Source organism: Rousettus aegyptiacus, unplaced genomic scaffold (assembly GCF_014176215.1).
Source record: "Rousettus aegyptiacus isolate mRouAeg1 unplaced genomic scaffold, mRouAeg1.p scaffold_m13_p_15, whole genome shotgun sequence".
Lineage (NCBI taxonomy): Eukaryota > Metazoa > Chordata > Mammalia > Chiroptera > Pteropodidae > Rousettus > Rousettus aegyptiacus.
The window spans coordinates 48,144,235-48,167,879 of NW_023416290.1; the positions used below are offsets into that span (position 1 = coordinate 48,144,235).

General features: G+C 40.8%; 1 protein-coding gene and 1 pseudogene across 4 annotated transcripts in view; both read left to right on the forward strand.

Moving 5' to 3' along the window:
- Positions 1-369: 369 nt before the first annotated feature.
- The window catches only part of DEPTOR (DEP domain containing MTOR interacting protein), a 125,643-nt gene continuing 102,367 nt past the window's right edge, over positions 370-23,645 (forward strand). For 2 of the 4 annotated variants that reach the window (XM_016156635.2, XM_016156628.2), the window contains exon 1: positions 370-614. In XM_016156635.2, the coding sequence (XP_016012121.1) occupies positions 496-614 (119 nt within the window). In that variant the 5' untranslated portion in view covers positions 370-495. Of the gene's footprint in view, positions 615-20,237; positions 21,302-23,645 lie in introns of those variants that run through there. The other 2 variants (XM_016156609.2, XM_016156621.2) reach the window with 2 other exon arrangements.
- On the forward strand, positions 15,959-20,549 carry LOC118612038 (annotated as a pseudogene).

Here is a 23,645-nt window from a genome sequence, read left to right on the forward strand (position 1 = left end):
TTTCTTAATGTCCTGCAGTTACCTGCATATCCTTTGTTGTTCACTATCCAGCTACACTATTATTTTCACTCTCTGGCAATATGGGGCATGAGAAGTCTAATAAAAATATCTTCACAGTTGTCTGGCAATCTCCCAGCCTGTCCCCTGGGTCCCACAGCAGGAGCTCGGTGGATGAGAACGCGTGCCCACTTAATTCAACCTCCACCACTACACAAAATACAGAACCGGTGTCCCGCCCAAATGTTTATATTTTCCTCCATAGGCCCCGCCCCCCGACCACGAGGGGCTCCAGCCACGCCCTCAAGCTGGAGCTCCAGGAGCGGACTCGCACAGAGCCTCAGCCTACCCACAGGACTTCCTCTCCAGCCAATCGCGTCTGAGCAAAGGGAGTGCCCCTAACAAAGATGGCGGGAGAGGCCTCTGTGAGGGCAGGCGGATTTAACACCCAAACCCGCGGCGGCCAGCACAGACAGTGGTAGCGGTGCGGCTCCAAGCATGGAGGGCGGCAGCACTGGCAGCGGTGGCAGCGACAGCAGCCACAGCGGGAGTGGCGGGGCTCAGCAAAGAGAGCTAGAGCGCATGGCTGAGGTCCTGGTCACCGGCGAGCAGCTACGGTAAGGCGCGGGGCAGTGCTAGTGGGCTCGCGGTGGCACTGCCAGCCGGTGTCCGCAGCGTTCCCGCGCGCCCGCGCGCCACGGCTTCTGGCTTGTGGCTTGCGACTCGCGCGGGGCCCCGGGACGGCCGCGGGCGAGTGGATCGTCCGCGTGGTGCCCTTGCCTGGCTGCTGCAGCCCGGCGCCCTGCGGACTCGGGACTGGCGCTGGGCTCCCCAGACGGACGCAGGCGAGCGGGTAGCGCGCGCTGCGCCCTAGCGTCGCTGCTGCAGCCCTGCGCCCGCAGACGCGCTGCCACCCACCGCGCGCGCTCCCCATTCCCAGGTACCTGGCCGCTGCCAGGCCTCCCGGCTGACAGCCGGCTCCTAATGCTCCCGGAGAGCCATAGGAGTCGGTGTGGGTCCCTGGGAGCCGGTCCCAGTCCCTACATCTTTACTCCTAGATCAAAGGAGCCAGCGCAAAGATCACCTTCACTTGAGGTTTTATTTTTTGCTGGCAAGTCTTGTTTCACTTCTCTGACCCTCAACATTTTCATCTGTAAATCGGAGCTGATCACTTGACTCTCTGAAACGCTGTACCTTATCACTAAAGGCACACCTCATCACTGGTCATTTGGGTCCGCAAGGGGGCGCGGAGGCACCTTGTCCCGCTGCTGTGTCAACTCTCTCAGCGCGCGCATTTTGGGCAGCGGAGTCCATCGGCCCCGGGCTGCTGCAAGAATAAAGTCTTGACAGGTTTCGCTGAACCCAGGGCAGGCAGTGACCTCCAGGTCCCCTCCCCCCCCCCCTTTCTTTTCCCATCCCATCCTGGTCCTTCTTCCTAAATTCATGTTTGAGAATTGTACTTATGGTCTGACCGGTTCCGCAGCTGCGCTTCTTCTGGTCATACATTAGTTTGCCAGGGGAAAACCCTGGCTTTGCTACGTTTAAGCCACAACTTGCCTGCCGGCCCCTCGCCCCGCGCGAGCAACGCTCACACCAGTTCCTTCTAGTTCTTGGCCTGACTCTCGGGGGTCAGTGTGGTTTCTAAATGCTATGTTTCAGGATCTGAAGGAGAGAATCTTGTAAAAATCTCCAAGGTTTGGTAACCACCCTGTCTGCAGCACTTAGATTGAGGAAGTAAATATTGGACGTCAGAATTAATAGAGTTTAACATTACAAAAGGCAAATTGCACATTCTATTCCTTGACGATTTTTTAACATGTAGCCAAATTAGAGGGAAAGAGCTCGTTTTCCTTTCAGGAGTATTTTCTAATTGAAAAAAATTAAAATACAGTAAGCCTTTATGATTCGATCTGAAACACTTTCTTTTCAATAATTTAATTTATTTGCTCCTTCTTAACTCTGTGATCTTTTTCAAAGTCTTCAACAGGGTAGTTTTCAGTTCCTTTAAAATAATAGATTGCATGGTGCCCTTCTTTGTCCAGTAAGCACTTTCTCCAAGATGCTGCTTAAGTGCTCTTTCCTGGGGGAGGGGGGTTGACTCCACAGTTCTTGTTACTCCCCTCTTCCCTAGCACCCTGTGCACTACAGCAGGTATGAGAACCTGGCTTAGCATGTTGGTAAGAAAAGAGAGAGCTCTCTCTCACTCAAGAGTTAGACAGACCTGGCTTTGAATTTCTGCCACTTTGTACTCAAGAGTCAGCATTAAGTTGTTGTGATAAGGACTTTAAGCTAGAGTGTATTCTGGGTTTGCCACTTACTAGTGCGGGTTCTCCAACAAGTTTCTCAACTAAGAATAATGGATAATAATAGAACCTACCTCATTAATGTTATGAGGATTAGATGAGTTAGTTAGTGCTTAGAACAGTGCCTGATGTACGGTAAGCACCATGTCAGCAGTAGCTACTATAGCTCTGTAACCTTGGACATGTTAATTCAATTCTCTGAAACTGTTTCCTGGTAATGGAGATAAGTTCTTTATGGGCTTGCGGTGAGAATTTGCCCCGCGGGCTTCATGTAGTGATGAGCATTCAACAAATGGTTGCCAGAATGAATTAATATTATTAATCCCCGTGTGTCACCTCACGTGTCTTCCAGCCGAGCAAGATCTGGCAGGAATAATTGGGTGGTGGTTAAGAACACAGGCTCTGGAAGAAGGCTGCCTGGGTTCTGATTCTGCCTCCACCATTTGTTAGTTCTGTGACTTTGGGAAAATGTACTTAACTTCTTCGTGCCTCAGTTTCCACTTATGTTGCGAGAAATTTTGTGAGGATTATATGAAATGCTATATATAAAAGGCTTAGTAAATGTCAGCTATTTTATTTTACTTTGGACAATTGTAGTCATTGCTTTTTTTTAAGTCTCAATCATATTATTATGTGCCAAGCACATAATAATTGCTTAACAAATATTTGAATGACTAGTGTATGTAATTAAATATACTAATCTAAGTAGAGATAATAAAATATTCAGAATTTAGGGATTTAAGTGGCCTTATGCTCTGGCTTCTTCATTACTGCAGGAACAACTCTCATAAAGGAATGGGCATGTGGCCATCCTTGCTGTCATTGTCATGACATCTTCTTACATCCAGAGCTGCTCTCTCACAGTCTGATTATGGGGGACATTGTGATGTGCAGGCTTCCTGCCTCTAATTGCTACACACACACACCTCTCCTTTTCACTTTCTTTTGCTTTTCCATTACTTTCTGGGTCAGCAGAGAAGAGGTAAATGAAGGTGATGAGGAAAGAGGAAACCAAAAACTGGGATTTGAAATTTAAAAATGTGGCTTCGAGGCCCAGCTTTGTGAATTCTATTTATTTAATATGTATGTATGTATATATGTATGTATGTATGTATGTATGTATGTATGTATGTATTTTTAACTATCATTTTTGGGGGCAAGTCATTAGCCACTTTGGGTCTTAGCACACTTACCTGCAGAGTGGGAAAAATACTCTCCCATATAAGGTTTGTGGTATTGGATCAAATGGGGTATAACATGAGAATGAACTTTATAAAATAAATCAATAAGCCAAGAGTTGTTGCTATGATTATTATAAGCTCCAGATGTGAAATTGAGGGCTGGCTCCGTAATCTTGACACTTTGAATAGGGCCATTAGTTGCATCAGGACATGCAATTGAGTAACAGATTTAAAAACATCTCCTGGTTCCTTTTCCAGCCTGACCACAAGATCCTTTTCCTATTCTCTTCATGCTTTCTCTTATCATAACAGATTTTATTTCCTTGCCTAATATATTTCCATGTTTTTACATCTAAAAAATGCATATGAATACTACTTCACACTCTCAAGACGGCTATAATAAAAAAGACAGTAACAAGTGTTGACAAGGATGTGGGGAAATGGGAACCCTTATATGCTACTGGTGGAAAGGTAAAATGATACAGCCACTTTGGCATTTCCTTAATGATTAAACATAGAGTTACCATATGACTTAACAGTTTTACTCCTAGGTATATATTCAAGAGAAATGAAAACAGGTCTGCATAAAAATGTGACAGAAGTTCAAAGCAGCATTATTCATAATAGCCAAAAACAGGAAAAATCTCAAATGTCCATCACCTGATGAATGGATAAACAATGTGTGGTATATCCATGCAGTGGATATGATTAGGCAATAAAAGGGAATAAAGTACTGGCATATGCTACTACATGGAGGACCCTTAAAAATGTTATGCCAAGTGAAAGCGGACAGACACAATGGCACATGTTGTATTACCATTGATATGGAATGCCCAGAATAGGCCCAGTGTATAGGGCTAGAAAGTGGTCGTCAGCGGCAGGTGCAGGGGGAATGAAGAGTGATTCCTGGTGGGTAATAGAGTTTCTTTGGGGGATGATGAAAATGTTCTACTTAACTTAAATGTGGTGACGATTTCTGTAATTGTGGATATATCTAAAACGATGGAATTATCACATTAAATGGATAAAATGTGTGGCATGTGAATTGTATCTCAATAAAACAATTAGAAAAATTTTTTTAGACAACACATTAGTGATAAAAGACAAGATATTAAAACTTTTAAAATAAAATTTTTGCTTTCCTTTTTAATTGGCCAAAGAACGCGGTGATATTTATTACTAACTCAGTAACACATTATCACTACACCAGATGGGACTGATATTTTACATATATACATATATGTTATGGTATTATTCTTGATACAATACAAAGAAAATGTGCCATAAATAGTCAAGAAAACCTTCTCAGAACATTCTTAATTTGAAGAGAATTAACTATATATATAGCATTAATATTAGTGGGGTTTCATGCTATGACTTTTCAAATCATTTATTATTTTTATGTGTTTTATGTATAAATCTTTTCTTGGGAAATTTGGTCATGCACTCATGAGATTCTAATTACAACATCCAAAATCCACCTTCTCTTTCTTCTATAGACTAACACAGGAGATACTTAACTAGAAACTTTTGTAATAGAGCATTTAAATAAAGAAGCCCAACAATGTCACCATTCTCTTTGTGGTAATGGTAAGCATGATAATAACTGTAACACATGGCATTTATTATCTGCCAAAGACTCTTGTGTGTGTGTGTGTGTGTGTGTGTGTGTCTGTCTGTCTGTCTGTCTCTATCATCTATCTATCCATCTATCTATCTATATATTCACCTTTAATCTTTATAGTAACTCTATTTAGAAAATATGCTTATTACCTTAATTTTACAGATGAGAAAACTGAGGAAAGGGGCATTTAATCTAACTGGCCATAGGTTATCCATCCAGAAAGTGGTAGATACAAGAGCCCCTACTGGATGCTAGACTGCAATTTAATGCTGTGTTCAGCTGGTAATTTAGAGGGTTAAAAAATGTAATGACAAGACAAATGTAAAACAGAATCATGTATGTAAGACTGTCACATTCTGGTGTGACAACTTGCACAAACAAACAGGTAGACAAATGGTTTTTCCAGTTCGTTGGGGGAAAATCTCATTTATTTCTAGAAGTGTTTGTTTGGACAAGATAGAATGGTCACTTTTCTCTGCTAACTGTTAAACCGGGTCTTCCTTGCCATGTGGTTTTGAAACCTTAATTTGAACTCTGCTTGTTCTGAATTCGTAATCATTTTAATAGGAAGATGAATTGCCGTTCGCCATTTTGCCAGCTGTGAGGATGGAAGCGGGGTGAGATTGTAATGAGTATGCTTAATTAAGAGAGAAACTGTTTCAAGCCTTTCAGTTGTGTTGATCTACGTAGACTAAATATGCTAATTATTATAATCTCATCAAATCACTAGAACTGGTCCCCTAAAAGCAACTTACTAGGCAATGAGTTCTAGATAAGTTGTAGGACGTTGCAGTTCCTTCAAATCGTTCGGCGTAGTTGCCTTTTCGTTATCACAGACTGCCTTTCCAGAATCTTATACCCTTGCTATTTCCCCTTTCAGAAAACATGTTCAATAAATGCTGAGTTGCTTTCCTGAGTTTGCTTTGCAAGTGTTAGTGTGTTATGCAAATAAAAGGTAAAAATCATCGCATTGAACCAAAGAGCCAGCTACAATAAAGTAAAGATACAGAATGTAGAACATACGGAATAGAAAAGAGAAATAGTGCATTCTATTACACTTTGAACTTAAGGAACATTAAGGTTGGCATAGAGAGTGTCCTGGGAGTAGCTGTTCCTGGTCACCATTAATGTGGAAGCTTAGCTCTACCAGACACTTAACCGTCTAGGAATAGCAGGAAATAGCAGGCAAGCAATTGCCCAGAAGCTACTACTGAAATCTAACTATCCAAGTGGAAGGAGGAATGCACTTTTACTCTTCTAAACAGCAGAGAAGGTATTGCGGAGTCAGGAAATTACTGTCTGTTCAGATTTAAAGGGTGCTGGTGGTGGTGGGGGGCGGTGCTTTAGGAAATGGAGAGTCGCTGTATTGGGGATCAATGCAGAGAAACCTGGTACTGGTATAGAGTGTTGAGTTCCCTCGAATAGGAGGCTTTTCCAACGTACAGATCCTGTTCCTGTGATTGTCTTTCCCGTTTCATGAGTTGGGTGTTAGGGCAGCAAGCACAATCCTGGCACAGAGCAGGCCCTCCAGAAAAGACTTCTACCTAGAGAGAGAACATGTGGAAGTACTTTGTCACTTACCAAAAACACCATGCAAATGGAAGACACTTAGTAAGTGCTCAATAAATGATTATGGAATTATTTGATACCCATATATACTTAAATTCTTATGTAAACCTTTTCTTTTAATGACTGGAGGCCAATGCTGATATTTTGGTGTGGTTTCCATCAGCCTTGGAATCGATAAACCCCTGAAAATGAGTTAAATACACATCAAGAGGAGAGAATGGGAGGTGAAGGAAGATGGCTCTCCTCTCATTATTTTTAGTATTCATTTGGATCGAGAACTCGCTTCCCTGTATTAGGTGGCGGCTCTTGTGAAGTTGGTTTCTATGAGTTTACTGATTAGGAAAAGACAAAAGAAACAGTGATCAACCCTCTTTCTCCATAGCGAGTCTTCACATTTTTCTGCTTTTCTCTCGTTACCTTCTAAGGAGGAGTGGGTTTCGGGTCTGAGATCCTTGTTCCAGTATTTATCAACTTTAACCAAACTTGAAGCTTATGCCAGCGACTGTTTGCATGGATAATTAGATACTTGGAGAATGACAGTGGAGACAGAGCGGGGACAGAGGGCTTAGTGGGTCAGACAGCAGGCTTGCGAGCAGCTGTTCCCCGCGGCAGTGGCATTGGCAGTGGGGGCACGGGAGCTATTTTCATCAGGGCTGGCTGGGACGGGGCCATCCTGCAAGAGTTCAGAGAGCACACTGACTTACTCAGGTCTGCACAAAGAATCGTTTTTCTGTAGATTTTAAAATATTTTGGGGTTGAATAGGAGAGGTGAGATGAAGAGAAAAAAATAATATTGGGAGCATGGGACAAGATATCCTTCTGTATGTGGAGTTTTCAGGTAACAGCTGTTGCTAGGGTGTGGCAAGAGGAGACAGATGCCAGGGCCTCCAGTTTTGGGAAGCCCATGGCAGCTGCAGAATAGGAGGTAGGTAGCAGCGAGTGTCCTCGGAGAATGGCTCAAATCTTCCCACTCTTACTCCTCAGCTGCTACTTGTGGTTCTGTTATTGTTGTTGGTGGTGTGTGTTTGTTTATTTGTTTTAATCTCAATGACACTGTCCTCCTGCAATACTGTCCCTTACAGATTTTGATTCAGATATTTACCCAGAGATTCCAAACCATGGCCTAGCACCCACTGAGGTCTTGGCCGGATATAGATCATCCAGCTCCGTGGGAGTCTCTCCTTTGAGTGGCAAAACTATCATAGGTACAGACAACCAAACTTTGTGGTTTGTGGCAGATCAGGCAGGATTCAGAAGGACGACTTTTAGCACAGAATGTTCAGTAGCTACTCTCATCTTGACTTAAGGTGTGAGAAACAAATAGACATTCTCACATTAAGAAAGTCTCATTTCATGCTTTCTTATTTTCATTATGCTTATGTTGTTGCTGTATTTTTATTATCTGTGAAGTCGGGCCATTTTCTAACAAGTTGTGACATTATAGAAGTATATACTATGAGTGGCATCTTGACAGAAAAATCGAGGAGGGTTTCGAAGGGCAGTGTAGATGCAATCGTTGGTCTAAGTATAACCAATATATGAAAGTTTACATTTATAAAGCAAATATATTAAGAAAAATTTGTTTTATCCATGTTAAAGAAGGATTTAGCAGACATTTCTTTGAGGATCCTAGGTTAGTTTGCTATTTTTCTACTTAAAATGCAGTTCTCCTTATAAGATTTGTGTGCTATTTTCAGGAACATATATTGAGTCCAGAATAGTGTGAATTTGTTGAATTGCAGAAGTACCATTGTGGTTCCCAACAAAAAGCAATTTAAAGATGAGGTCTCAAGACAAAGATATAATGCATAACCATGATTCATTTTCCTTCGCATTTGTTAGAGTTCATTTTATTAACGACTGTTTTGTAGAATCTGATAGCGAAATGTAACAGTAGATAAAACCTCAGTCATCATGAGAGAGGATGAATAGACCTTGACTTATCCTGCTGCCATGCTTCTATGAGCCACAAGTAATCACAAAGTATTTAAGGATATCCAAATGTAAGGAACAAGAGCGAACTTGTGTTTTTTCCTTACAATATTTTATTATGAAAAATTTGAAACATACAGAAAAGTTTTAAAAATTTTACAGTGAACACTCGTGTTCACCACTTAGATTTCACAATTAATATTTGACCATGCTTGCTGAATTACATAACCATCCTTATATCCCTTCTTCTATCTGGCCATTGAGTCATCTTATTTTTTTTAGACATTCAGAGTAAGTTACAGACAGTGATATACTTCTAAAACCTTCAATATGCAGTCTACTACTAGGTTGTATTGGCTTTTTTTACGGTTCTTTTTTTTAAGAAAGAAAACTTATGTATAACAAAATGTACCATTTGATGAATATTAACTAAGATGTACACCTAAGAAACCAAAACCCCTACCCAGATATTATTGAATGCTTTGGCTTCAAGAAACAGAAAAAGAGATGATCTATAACCATATTATATTAAAGACAGGCATTCCATTTATCAGTAAGAAAAAAAAATTAAGAGCTGGAAAGAAATAGTCACGTGTTTTACCAGTTTTTGTCTTAAAGTCACTATAGCGTTTATTTTAAAATGTTACATGTTTTGTTGGAAAAAGAACACAAAAATCACATTTTTTCCTATCGCCAAGAGAGAAATGACTTTTCCAGAGAGAATAACCAAATGGTGCACTGTGCATATATAATTATGTTTCTTCTGAAATAATGCTCTATCCTTAGAGTTATGATACCCTGCTGTTAGAATTGTCATATATCCAGACCTTGCCTCCTTTTCCTTTCTAGAATTCAGCAAAAGTGTTGCAAAGGAAAGGTTGGATTTTACGTTTCGAAGCCAAAAAGATGGCTCGACGGTGGCACGAAAGGCTGCTATCTTGCTGTACTCTGTGGAGGATCCCTCTCAGTGCCTCATCACTGGTTCTGCAGACAGTCCCTGAACCCCATCTAGACGCCAGACATCGGGTTAGGTGCTGGGGACAAGAAGAGGACCATCATCCCCCACACCGCCCTCTGAGATCACTTGTATCTCTCAGAGTTTCGAGGCCACACTTTGTGTATCAGAGACCTTACATTCACTTTCAAGGTTCAAGATTTCCAAACTGTAAGGCAAACCATACGTAAAATAATAAAAAGAATAGATATCCTAAGATAGCATTTCTGGGCTTGCAAAAGGCAAGAGTCCTTTGCTGGTTCGTTTGTATTTATCCTAAGGGAAAATTAATTTCATCTAGGGGTAGGTACATCAGAGGAGTGAGAGCTAGGATGCCTGGGTTGGGGAGGACAGATATTTTATATTATATGACTCTCATGTCTTATATATCCTTGTAAAATAAATTTATTTTGAAATCTATAAAAATACACAAATATAATTCAGTAAATTCAAATGTTCATAATTCAATATAGTTCTATAAATATAAAAAAGAGAGGCACCGAAAAGAAATTATTGAAAATCCAAAGGTGGGGCAGTGTTGAAGATACTAGGAGGCATTTATGGCAAAGGACACTCAGAAAAGGAAGCCTTGCTTCTAGCATAAGGGATGATAACTGCCTCATGAACTCCTGCAGGGCAGGAGGGCTCAATGACAAAAGAGGGACGTAAGCCATATACCTAGGGTAAGAGTTGTGAATCCATGAGGCGATAAACAGCCTACACTGTGGGAAACTTGGCCAGAAGTGGGACTTCCTGTTGTGCGTTCCCTTGAATGTGCTACTCCCCCCTAGTAAGCTTGTGGTATGGCACAAAGATCTTCTCATAACTTGTAGAGACATTGGGGACAAAAATGTTCGAGATGACAGTCATTGCAGAGGAGGGTGATCAAGGTGTATATTTTTATGTGTGGGTTGTAAAGAGAGAGATTGTTGGACAATTCAGTAATAAGATGATAATAGGGAAGTGTCAGGTCCTCTTCTGTGCATTTACATGTATATTATTTCACTGAATCCTGATAATGGAAGAAACTAAGGTACGAGCAGTTTGACCAAGATTATGTAAGCAGTAAGTGTGGTAGGTTGGTTTTGAATCCAGGCCTCTCAGAGTTCCTACCAGGTGCCTACAACTGTGGAAGTAACTCTGTCAAATATCCTCTTGCCTTTAAGTCACAGTCTAAGCAGGGTAGAGAGGGGAAAAGGCATATGCATTCTAGTAATATAGAGGCAATATATAATGGGCAAACGTATAGAGTGGTTTAAACAATGAAGGGGATTTCGTGCTTGTATAACATTACATTTCAGAGACAAGTAGACTTCGTGTGAGGTTCGATCAGGACCAGGTCTATTTCCCTGAAATTGTCTTGATTCTGTCCTTTGTGCATTAGCTCTGCCTTCACAAAGGCTTGCATTTATTTGTTTGTTTGTTTGTTTGTTTGTTTTTGTGATTTCATAGTCATCAGCACCAGTCGAGACTGAAAAGAGAGGGCTGGCTGCCGTCAACTTGAGCCTTGATGTTGCTGTACCATTTTAACTCACAGACTCACCAGATGTTAAAGCAGAGTAAGGTTCTTCACTGGTTCTCTTAGGGTTTCCTGCCTGCAATGTTGTGGCAAGGAGGATGGCATTACTCTGACTACCTGAGGTCAATCAGGACCTTTTGTAGATAGAGATGGGATCACAGCTGCTATATGGAGAAGAACCTTATGGAGAAAAGTTCACTCAGTGTTGGGGAGATAAGTACAGTGTCCTCCACAAAAGGTAATTGGGGCTTAATGAAGAGAAACGAGAGATAGTTTTTTGAACAGTGTATGACATGACGAAGGCAACAGTTTAAGAGAAATAACTTAAAGTTGAGAGGTGGAGCTTATACTGAGAAGAAATAAGTACCCACAGAAAAGACACAACTTGGGAAAGGTTAGGAGACATTGGCATCCATCTTGGGCTCTGTTGCTTTCAACATTATTTCCCCCGTAAACTTCCCTACCATGATGATCAGTATCCACATGCTTCTTCCTTCACCTCCCACCCCTCATCACCCTCTGACTTGGAAGTAATGCCCCTCGCGTTTGGGATTTGCTCAGTAATAGAAGTAAAATAGAACTCTTCGACTAAAATGGTAAGTGGTTCAGATTCGAATTGCAAAGAATGCTTTTTGTATCACTTGGGTTTTGATGTCTTTCCAAGGAACACCTCCATCCAGAGATAGTCCCAGCTAAAGCTAAAGTAAAAAGTTGCTTCAGAGGTAATTAAAATGCAGGTTTTCTGAGACCTGTCCCTTATATACATGACACAATTAAGAAAGGTCTTTCAGGTCACATGTTTCAATATATTTTATCAACTTTCTCCCTCTCTTCTGCATACATTGGAAAGGGGACTTACTTTTGATTATCAAGAAGGCAGGTTTATCTCCACTGTAAGTAAGATTTAAGCTTATATCTCAGCGCACATTGCATTGATTTTGCAATAGTGATTTTGGCATTGATTTTGTACTGCATCTTACCATAAAGATAACTAATAGGGGAAAATCTAAATGAAAATGGTTTTATTCTTGGATAATACTTCATGAGTTTAGCCTTTTATTCTTCAGAATTGAGGGCGTGTGTACAGACACAGCACACCGTTTGTGCCCAAGTGCTGACAAGAAACCGTGATAACGACAAGTGTGATTTTTCTTGTGCCTGTGTTGACTACGAAAGAGAGAAGCTCCAGTGAAACCCATTGAGAAGCATCCATGACATTTAAGAAGCTGGGCCTGGAGCCAGTGCTTTTGTCTACGTGTTCGCCATTCGGCTGAGTTCGCGCTAATGAGGGCTTTCGGCCAAGAATAGCAGAGTCTGATTCCTAAGGACCTAATTATAATTTACAATCAGGTTTCTCCAGTGTAGGTGTAGTGGTGAGGGCCAGGAATTCCTTAGAAATCAGGATTCCAATACACCAGGATTTGTTGGGCCATTTCGGACAGAACAGTTTCATTATTTACATGCTTAATTAACCAGAGGGAATCTCTTCAATTGTCTTCCTGTTTGTTAGCGCCACTTTGGCTGGCTATTTTGCTGCTAGATAATTTCACTTCCAAAAGGGGAATACAGAGAGAGAGAGAGAGAGGAAGTTGGTTTGGCCATTTGTCAGCAGTTCTGGAAGAATGTTTATTCAGGGAGGAGTTCGAAAACTGAGAATTTGAAGATTATCTGGACATTTTCAGTTCTTTCATGCTGTTTCTAGCCTACTAATCCTCGCTGACCTTCTAGCCTCTGCCAGAGAAATTTTCTAGTGGCCAGAACTCAATCTAATCTACATTTGGGGCAATGGCTGCAATCCTTATTGGTTACATATATGAAAGGAAATTTTAGAATGACATTTAGCCTAGCAGTCCTTAAAAGGACACTCACTTATCATAAAATATGACCATTTGTTTTACTTTGTAGTCAAAAAACACGATCCTTGATGGAGCATAGAAACAGTCACTTAATTACCTTAGGGAATTCTAGGAAATGGGCCTTCCCAGAGATTATTGTACAATGTGTAACAAAGAAAACATGTATTTAAAACTGTACAGTAGTCTATTCAGAAATTTGTTAAAAGGTTAAATTGAGGAATTTAGTTTGCCACTTAAAACTGCATTTATTAGAATTTTTAAGTGTTTTTCAGGCCTTTTTCAGTGCTACGCCCTAAGACCTTGAGAAGCTTATCTTAACGTATGTGACCTGAAATCCCTTCCCTGGCAGAAGGATTGTTAAAGTGAGGTATCCACTTCTCACAGAGCAGATGTTTTCTTTACCAAGATTCCAGTACATCTAGGTTTGGTAATTCTCCTGGAGGAGGGATTGCAGGCCTGGAGGAGGTGGTTGCAGGCCTGTCTCCCTCTGAGACTTTTAAGAATGGGAAGTGTAAGCAAAAGGTGACGCCTTCTAAAAGGGAAGTCCGGCTCTCATTGCCGACCTTATTCTAGTGACTTAAAAGAATGGCCGCCCCTCCCTCTGTCCCACTCTGAGCCTTCCACTACTTTGCACAGACTTCCATTAAGGCCTTTATAGTCCTTACCCATTTTTTCCCCCTTATGTGGTAATGGAATAACATGGTTTATGGTATGGCTTAAGGAATACCTTTACTGGGGACTCCTAAATACAAAGGGTCAGCAAGGATACACGGTCCTCCATCGTTTTATTATCCTACGAAGAATTAGGCATGAGCCTGAAGCTACGAGATCTTGTCCCCCTGTTACTTGACCTTCCTACAATGCAATATGAGGATGGCCTCCTTTCTGGGTTATATATAATGTGAACTCAGGTGCCGAAGAGACTGGGCTGGGAAATGCCAGCTTTGCAGCACCTGGAGACCTTGGGGGCTTGTTTAAAGTTGCAACCCCTCCTGGTGGGGAAAGGAGACCACCAATATTGGGCGATGCTAGGTTTCGGTACAGCAGGGTACACCCGCTCCTGCTGGGGAAAGGCCAGGCTCCCAGTCCTGACCGGCTCACTGGCTGGCAAATCAAGCTGGGCCTCTGCGGTCACATCCACAAATCCTGCGTGTCCCTCAATGGTTGGTGGATCTGTACACTCTCCAAGGTGATATGTGGCACCTTATTCATTTTTAGGTCCAGAGCTTCCCTGTCTAAAATCCAGGAAGAGGCATTACATCTTTCAATGCTGCAAGTGCATTGTGAGTTACTCTGAAATTTTGAAACTAGGACTTTAAACTTTACCCTATTTTATAAATGAGGGTGTTTAATTCCAAGACTAAACTAGGTTTCATCTTTTAACCCCTGACTTTGTTTTTAATTGCTTAACACTGAGCTTCCTTCAAGTTTCCTTCTGCCAAGATAGATACATCGTTCCTTGGCAGTAGACTGTAAGTCTTACTACTATGCTACTTATTGTGATAACCATTGATTTGGTGTTACTCTGATTTTCTTTTAGCCTTCTCAATAAATAATAATATAATAATAATTAGTATTTATTGGAACTATTTGATATTATTGATAATAACCAATATTATTACCAGTATGCCAAGTAGTGTGATAAGCATTTTACATGAATTAAATCATTGAATACTCAAGTAGATATCATTGGTCCCATTTTAGAGATGGGGACAGACACAAAGGCTTAGAGAGGTTAGGAAACTTGCCTGGGTCACAAAATCAGCCAAATGGAAGGCCTGAGCTTCGCAGCAGCTCCGCAGTGTCTCATCAAAAGCCATGCTCTTGTGAGTTAATAGGTTAAGGACACAGCAAGGCTCAGCCTGAGATCAGAGGCAGACTGCTGATGTCGAGCCTAGACCTTTGAAAGTTGATTTGTCTCTGAAAGTTTGTGTCTGTGTTGAACAAAAATTAAACTTTCTAACATAATAATTATATCAACTACATACATAAAAATGATGAATAGCAACATTAATATATTTAAAAATTAGTTAAAAATATTTAAAGGCTATAAAAACTTGTCAGTTGTATGAATAATTAGCTATTTATACTACTCTACATGACTAATTACGAGGAAGCATACTGATGAATATATATGCATGAAATGTGTCAGATTAACTTTTTTGTGTGTTTTACTTGACGATAATAGTAAATACTCTTCATCTCAGACTTTCATCAACTAAAACTGTTATGAATTTCTGGAATGTGAGTCCATCTAATAATATCTAAGGCTCTAGAAGGAAACTTATTGCTGCTTCCCAGGGACATGGAACTCTGAGAAAATGCACATCCCCAGACTTATGTTTTACGTGTAAGGAATAGATCAGTCAGTATAATCTCATGCAAGAAACCTTTTAAAAAGTACCAAATATTATTTAGTTCATTGTAGATTAAGAGTTTTTCAAGATATTGCTCAATTTCTATTTAGAGCTAGAGTAAATTTTTATTTAGTCAACTGTAGATTCTTACTATAAACTGTAATATTTGTAATAGTTGATTCATTGTTCTCAAGAAGTGCAAGTTAAAATAGCAAAATAAGCACTGGACATGCAGTCCAAGTTCCTCTTGCTTCCTTTGCAGGAATGGAATAATTTTATGATTATAACTGAATTTTTTAGTCTAGACCTTGAGCTTTGGTGGAAAATAGATCCTATAGTTTAGGTGTTGATTTTAAGATTGAAAGAATGCAGAATTCGAAGGGTCAGGGAATCTTGGCTACAAGACAGAATACATATAATGATTTTTTAAGATATCAGAGGGTATTGGGGCATCATGCTAGAATTTCAAGTATCCTGATAGAAAAAAAAAAGTTGCTTTAGTTGAAGAAAAGATAAGGAGTATATGATCTTAGCACAGGTTCTTGAATAAATGGGCTCTCTCGTTAGATCCATGGGCTCTAACTGAGCACTCTGTTGACTAAATCAATTTAAAGTAGGTGTGTGTGTGGGGGGGGGGTTAATAAAATGGGAAAAATAAATGAGCACTTGAGGTTACATGCATGTAAAGTTCTTGGAATAAGGCCTAGCATGTAGAGAACACTCATTGTCAGTTGTTATTGCTATTGATAATAGTAATTAGATCAACATGGCTCAGAGTTAACATCCTGGGAGCACTTTTTCTTCAATTATGAAATGAGAATGTACACATTTATTTATGATGTTTAAATAAGAGTTTTTAAATGACATGAAAATCATTCATGTATGTTGGAAATAGTCAAAGACTGTGGCCAGTGGGCCATTTCTGACCCACGGCCTGTTTTTGTGAATAAAATTTTATTGGAACACAGCCATGCCCATTCATTTACATATTATCTGGCTGTTTTCATGCTACAATAGCAGAGTTAAGTAGTTGCAACCAAGACTGTATGGCCTACGAAGCCAAAAATACTTATCATCTGGTTGATAGGAAAAGTTTGTCAACCCTTGGTGTACATCTAAAAGGGGGCGGGGGGAGTCACACACGGCTATATTAAGGAACACCTGGAAGGTGATGGCATTCTTCTAGACAAGAGATGGATATCTGGAAAATTTACACATCGATTTTGAAAAGATTTGATGCTGATTATTATTTCCATTTTAAATGACATATTTTATAGTAGGAACCAAGTTTAGAAACATTCCGATCATTTTGACATGACCAGACTTGACATAAATAATTAGCCGTATAGAATACTAAACTGTTTATTTTCAAATTATTTTCCCTTATCAGGGATGCCGTATACCTGTTGCACTGATACAAAAGATCACGTTAATAATGTAGATACCAGCTATGGACAAATGTATGTTCTCTGCATATGCTGCCGAAAGCCCGTATTCCTTTTGGTAAAACCTATGTTGTTGATAAGACCGTATGTTGTTATTCTAACCCACTCCCTCATTTTTTATTGCTTCTTGGCCTTTTGGCTAAGATCGAGGGTATTTTCTTCCATTTCTTTTTTCTTCGCCTAACTCTCTGTCAACTATTATGGATTTCAAAATAGTGTCGTAAGGTAAAGTCATATTCTTTCATTTTTCCTTGTCCTGTGATATAATGCTTTCTTCATTTCATTACACAGTGAGCAGCTGCTTGCTTGTGTTTATATTTTCAGGCTTCTTTATGTCCCTAGACAAGAAATTAGACCACGAATCTGTTATTACATAGCTGGTTTGCATTTTAACTACCTCTGTTAATTCTTGGTCTTGGTCTCGGGAATTACCTATGTTTTTCATTCATTTCCATATCTTTTTTTTTTTTTAATGGGAAAAGGCATCTATCAGACAGACTAAGAAGGCTGGATGCATTCATTTGACACTTAACATAGGCTTATAGAAGTTAATGCTTTAAATGTGTGTAAGAATCTGTATATATTTAAATTGCGCGTCAAGAATCTCAGTTCAGTAAAGTGCCTGCGTTCAGAGACAAGTCTTCCGTCATTGGCAACTGGAAATGCTTTTTGCTTTGTAAGACTTTTTTTAAAAAAACCAATCAATCTGTTATGATACAACCATAATTTGTATCCCCTGTATCATCACTATATAGCTCAAGGAAACTTGCTAGCCTGTTTTGAGATCTTGCAGTCATCACCATCTAAGACATTCTTCAGTCTCAGAATTTCTTGCCTATCTATAAATGTTAAACCCTACTTGTAGCCTCCTGCTTCCTTAATGAGACTCTTGAGCCTGTTCTCAGAGGTACACAGTTCCCTTGTTTTCTAAGCTTCCTTCTTTGGCCTACCTTTGAATTTGTAAGAGTCTCTACATCCTTTCAGTGAAATCCTTTTTTGCTTAGATTAGCCAGTTTTGTTTCTTATAACCATCATTGTCACAGAAATTAGTACCAGGGATGAGGTATGTGTGACAAAAGTAACAAAAATTGCAGATACCTATTACACTCCTTTTTTTCCCTCTAAAAGCATAGAGTCTGGGTTATTAATGTAAAATTATTGCCTGTTACAAAGTATAAAAAAAAAGGCTAGTTCTGCTTGGTAGAGCATAATCATCTTATGATCCTGCACACAAACATGTTGGACTTCTAACCACATTTGTTATGTTGATGGCTCTATGTTATTCTATTTCTGTAATTCTCTTGGCATCTCCACTGTTCTAGGAATAGGGTAGAATATTAATAAATGCTCGTTGATTGATCCCTTCTGGAAAGTAAAACAGTTTTTCATTTCCAAGTAATGAAATTTCATTCTTTCCTTTCCTCTTTTAAAAATAGGAAAACTGAAGTCTTGGGAATTGGACTTAACTATGCTTTGGAGTTTACACTGGGAGTAAGAAGCAGAAAGTGTTTTTATTTAGTTAATTTCATTTGATTGGTTGCAGTTCTAGATCTTCTGCAATTCTATTATGAGCCAGTTAACATTTTTTTGTGTTTTCACATTTGAGTCTGTCACTTCAGTGTGCTGTTACAACTGCTAATATTTAGGTACAAACATTAAAATCCCAATTATGAGGCAGCTGATTATGCAACTGTAGGTAAGATGATACACAAACATATTAATATTTTTAGCTTTCACAGATGCTATGAGAAAGGTATGTAATTACACCTGCGTGGATTCAGAGCAACTATTAGTTGAGGGCTCAGATGCCGTCAGAAAAAAATGGGAGGAGACCATATGGTGAGCCTTTGGTCTGTAAAATCATAGAACACTTGCTGGGTGAGATGAATACATAAGGAAATTCCATTTGTATAACAATTTTTTTCTTTCCTTTACCTTAGTTTTGTAATCAGTATTTGTGATACAAATTACTAACATTTAAACAGAACCTTATGTTTTAGAAAGAGGTTTTCTATGGATCATTCTATTGATGCTTAACATTATATTGATCCTTAGCCTGTGAGCTAAGAGGAATCTGAGTGATTATTTTGATTCCCAATTTAGAGTTGAAGTGCTTTCCTTAAGTTCTGTCTGTCATACTTTTATTCATTGTTATGTCCCCACTATTCAGCACATGATGGGTACGTAGTCAACATGGAATAAAAATTTGCTAAATGGCAAAATAATGCAGCTCAGGGAGAGAGTAAGTGGCTTGGCCCAGGGCACATGGTTACTAGGTGATGGAGGCAGAGCTCAGACTGAGGAATTTTAATTCTGAATCCCACACTCAGTAGCTTTCAGTGAGAAAAGCGAACTAAGGTAACGAAATACATTTGAAATCTTCAAATGCACATCCCTTAAATTGAATGAGGGATTATTTTACAGCCAAAATTAAGTTCTATAGTCCTGATGTGTTCAAATAGAATTTTTTAAAAATATATGAAATTGGAGAGGAAATATCGAGGGCCATGCCAGTTTGGAGTTCATACGGAATCATCCCATTTCAGGGCTTTTTGATAGGAAAGCACCTTTACATGTTGCAGACAAGGAAAGTGAATTTTACTAAACTGCATAATCTGTGCGTGCGGTCCACCTTTTCTAGTTTGCTACTGTGTGCCCTCTGCCTGCCACAGTGCCTGATACACAGTACTAGGTATTCAGTTCATACTTGTTGACCCGGGGAGGTCCAGAAAACAAAAGTAGTTGCTCGAAGTTACGGCTCAGTGGAGGTCTTCCTAATGGGTTGATCCTCCCATGTCATCAACGTCATCAAGTTGTTGAACTTCAGGCTGGAGGGACCTTCGTGGTAATCTAATCCAGCCCTTTGAAATGACTCTTGCTTGGCCACTTGACTTTGTGCCAAAGCAAGAATGGAACTGATAGTCTTGGTTACTCCTTACTCCCCCCTTCCTCATCCAATTCCGAGCATATTTATAAGGGAATATGATGATTTCGTTTTCTGGAGACCAAGGTGGCTGGTGTATGGAAACCTGAGATAGGAGAAGAGGTTAGTAACTCAGTCCTGAGCAACTCTGCTCTCAGCGCCCCCGGGTGTCTTCTCGAGACCATTCCACACGAACACAGCATGTGTCTCCATTTCTGATTTCTTCTTCCCAGACTGAGCAGTGCTTGGTCTCCATCTTCAATGCAAGATTGAAACTGGCCAGCCCGCGAGCTGCCATCTTCGTCCCCACACACATGCGCTCGCTCTCAGCTGGTCTTCCCAAGACTCCTGAGCCCAACCCCTAGTCTCCCACGCGGCCCTATTTCCTTTCCAACAAGATGAAAGAAAGTCTCAGGAACCAGAAGAAACTCACCAAACTGCAGGCACTGCTGTACTTTGCTGGGAAAGGAACTGCTCACGGAGAGGAGAAGGTGGTTCCCAGAACAGCTACAGCTGGTGATAAAAAAAAAAACTTCAGTTCTTCCCAAACCAAGAACAGTGTTCTGCTTTTGCAGCCCTCAAGTTCAGGCATCTCTGGCAGCGAACGCTCTCACTGTGACACTTTGTCGCAGACCATACTGAGACAAAGCAGCTGACAGAAGGCCACCCAGCATCTTAACCCAGCTTGGTGCAGGCTGGCTAGTGTGAGAACACTGGTTCTGCCCAAACAGTCTGTGGATGGAAAAGCACCACTTGCTACCCATGAGGAGAAGGATGGTTGATGAAGTTCTAGATCTTGTGGAGAAGTTTGACGAGATTTCCAAGAATTAAGCAAATGGAATTAAGTGAACCGCTGACGGTGAAACTTGAAAAAGTTACCGGGAGCTGCTATTTTATATTATGACTGTTTTTGAAAATTGTGTTTTCTTGGGTCTGATAAAAATCTCAATCTCTAATATTTATAAGCCGAAGCTCCTTAGACACTGCAACTCTTTTGCTTATATACAAGTCATTTTTTTGCGCCTAATTAAGCTGAAGAAGCCTGGGAATGAAGTTTGAAACTAAGGTTAAAAAATGACAACAACAAAAAACCGGCCAGCTCTCACCAGTAAAACTTAAAATGTACAGTTTTCTCGTATCCCAGCTCTACGTTTTCTACTTAACTGAGGGTCAGGGGGTTATACTCTAATAGCTTGAGCATGAACACCCTTCCCCACCCCCAAAGCACCTCTGCCCCTCCACAAGGAAAGAAAGGAGGAAGTGAAATGCACTCTAATTGCCTATGAGAAACTTCTGCCTTCTTCAAGTCAATTGCAATTAGAAAGAAATCAGGAGTAAATGTCTCACATAAATTGTGAGAGTCTCTTGAGTCCAGACACCAAGGCTAACCCTCTATAGCAACAGGCAAACCATGGGAGCCCCACCCTAAAGTTGCTCACAGCTGGCCACTCCAGCCAGCTCAGTGTCAGAGACGCAAATGCGGACAATTACAACACAGCATGGTGGTCTCTGCCATAGAAGGATGTACCGGGTGTAGTGGCAACGCGATGGAAATGACAGACTGCCTCGGGGAGGAGGAGAATGAAGACTTCCTCGAGCAGGTGACAGCGGAGCTGGGTTTTGAAAGCGTGTCCTCAGTACATAGTGGGGGAGGGGAGGTGCATTTGAGGCAGAGAGAATATGAAACATCATGGCATGTTCAGGGAAGTCCAAATAGCCCTTCAGTTCATTGATGTTCAGATATTTCTGCTTGCCTATCCCTGTCTGTAAACATATTTTAAGCATGGATGTCCCACATGGTAAACATATCCATTTAACAGTTGTACACATGTACTTCTGTTTTGACGCGTTACATATATCATAATTATACACAAAAACAAATTTGAAAAATCCTTTTAAAAGTGAGATAAAATAAATATAGACATTCTGATATTTTCTAGCTACGCCCCAAAGGATGGTCTTAGGTCCCCCTTTTGTAAGCTGCTTTCTAGACTGTGGGTCCCAGGAGGGAGGCCAGGTGTGTCAGAGTCACAGCTGTGTGTCCTGTATCTAGCACAGTCTTTAGCATTGCCAGGCACCCAACCAGTATTTATTTGTCAGATTGAGTTGACTTTCAGTATTGCCAGAGAGTTAGCCTACAGTGATGAGCTGGTGACAAATGTTTCTCAGCGTTCCTGATGGAAAACCGTAGATTTTCCCAGGACCCCAAGCAGGACACCAGAGCTTTGAGTTTAAGCTCTGACTCTCACTCTTTACCTTGGGTGGTGGTGGCGGGGAGGGAAGGGGGATGGGAAGCCCTTCACATACTTTCTCTGTGTCTCATGAGAGCATTCACACTGTTCAACGGGGACAGTGATATCCTTGCACATCACATGGCACTTGTGGTGAGTGAATAATAAAAAGTGATATTGTGAAGCACTTGGCACTGCTGAAAGGCCTATCAAAATGGTAAATAGCCCTCGTATAAGCAGCGGAGTGAATGAGGGCCATTCTTCCTCCCACCACGGCTCCTACTGGTCATGATAACAGCATCAAAAGCATGTTTCTCTGTTTGACTTGAATCCAAAGGTCTCTGATGTTTTAGCAACAGAACTGTCTTTTTCACATGGCAATAAACAAAACATAAGGTCTGTCACAGTGCCTTGCAATTAATAGATGGCTTTGAACAAGATTTAAGGCAGTGTATGTGAGCTTTTCTTAAGCTTGATTAAAGTTTTATTACAGATTAGTTAAGATAATATACTCATAGGTATAGATAGAGCACAGATTTCTTAAGCGATTCTCAAGGAAACCTGAATGTATTTTTTTTTTTCATCTTTTCCTCTCAGAATAATTTTCTTATACATATGCCTGCTCATAGTATTTTATCTTTTGTTACTCGGCCTGAAAATATTTGTAGAGAGCCTATAGGGCTAGCTTTTGTTTGTATTCAACAAGATATTAAGAGGTAAACAGCATGGTTCCTGCCCTCAGGAAGATGACTTCTGGTAGAGAAATGGAAGACAACCAAACAAAATATTGCAAAGAACTCTGGATAATTGAAGCAACAGTTTTAGAAAGGAGAAATCCTCGTGACCTAGAAAAGAAGGAGGTGGCTTCATGGTGAGGTGGGACATGAGGAAAGACAAATAGGTTTTATAGGCGTTAGGGGAAGAAGGACGGAATTCCTGGCAGTGGGACTGCCATTGGCAAAGGCACAGAGATGGGTTAGACATCGCATGTGCGCCTGCTTGAACTGAAGCAGGAGCCTAGAGTTGGGAACGAGGGTCCACAGGGTTGATAAGGGGGAGGAGAGGCAGAATGAGGGATGCTCACGCACAGCTTTTCTTACTGCTCAGAAGACTCAGAGCCTGTTGCATATCAGCATGGTTGTATGCCTTACGTAGGAGAGGTGAGTTGGGCAGCAGGTATGGATTTGAAGAGTGGAGATCCAGGGACTAAATGAGGAGACTCTGACCTGGAAGAGTGGTCACGGAATGAAGGAGATCAAGGGAAGTTTCCAAGGTGTCAACAATAGAACTGGATGACAGCTTCAAGGAATTTGAGTACAAGAAACATTTCCTGAGCTGCTATCAGCACTAGGCGGAGTGTTGGGGATTCAAAAAAAGAACTAAGCCCTAATTTCTGTCCTTACGGAGTTCTTAGTTCATGGTGGCTGAGAATGTTGCCTGGGTGGCTGGAATATTGGGAGGGTCATTCCCAGACATCAGATGTTTGGGAAGAGGAACTAGTTTAGGAGGGAATGGCGATGATGACGAGAGAGAAAGTGTGTTTTGGGGTGGAAGGAGAGTAAGGAAGGAGGGAGTAGGGAAAGATGGAAGCACTGAGGTGATTACTGGTGTGTGTCTTCCGTGTTTTGTGGATGTCGAGTTGGGGGGTGGTTCTAGGCTCTGGCAGCGAATGCCAGGGATGGTCGTGCCTGTCCTTAGGGTGCTCCCTGTAGCT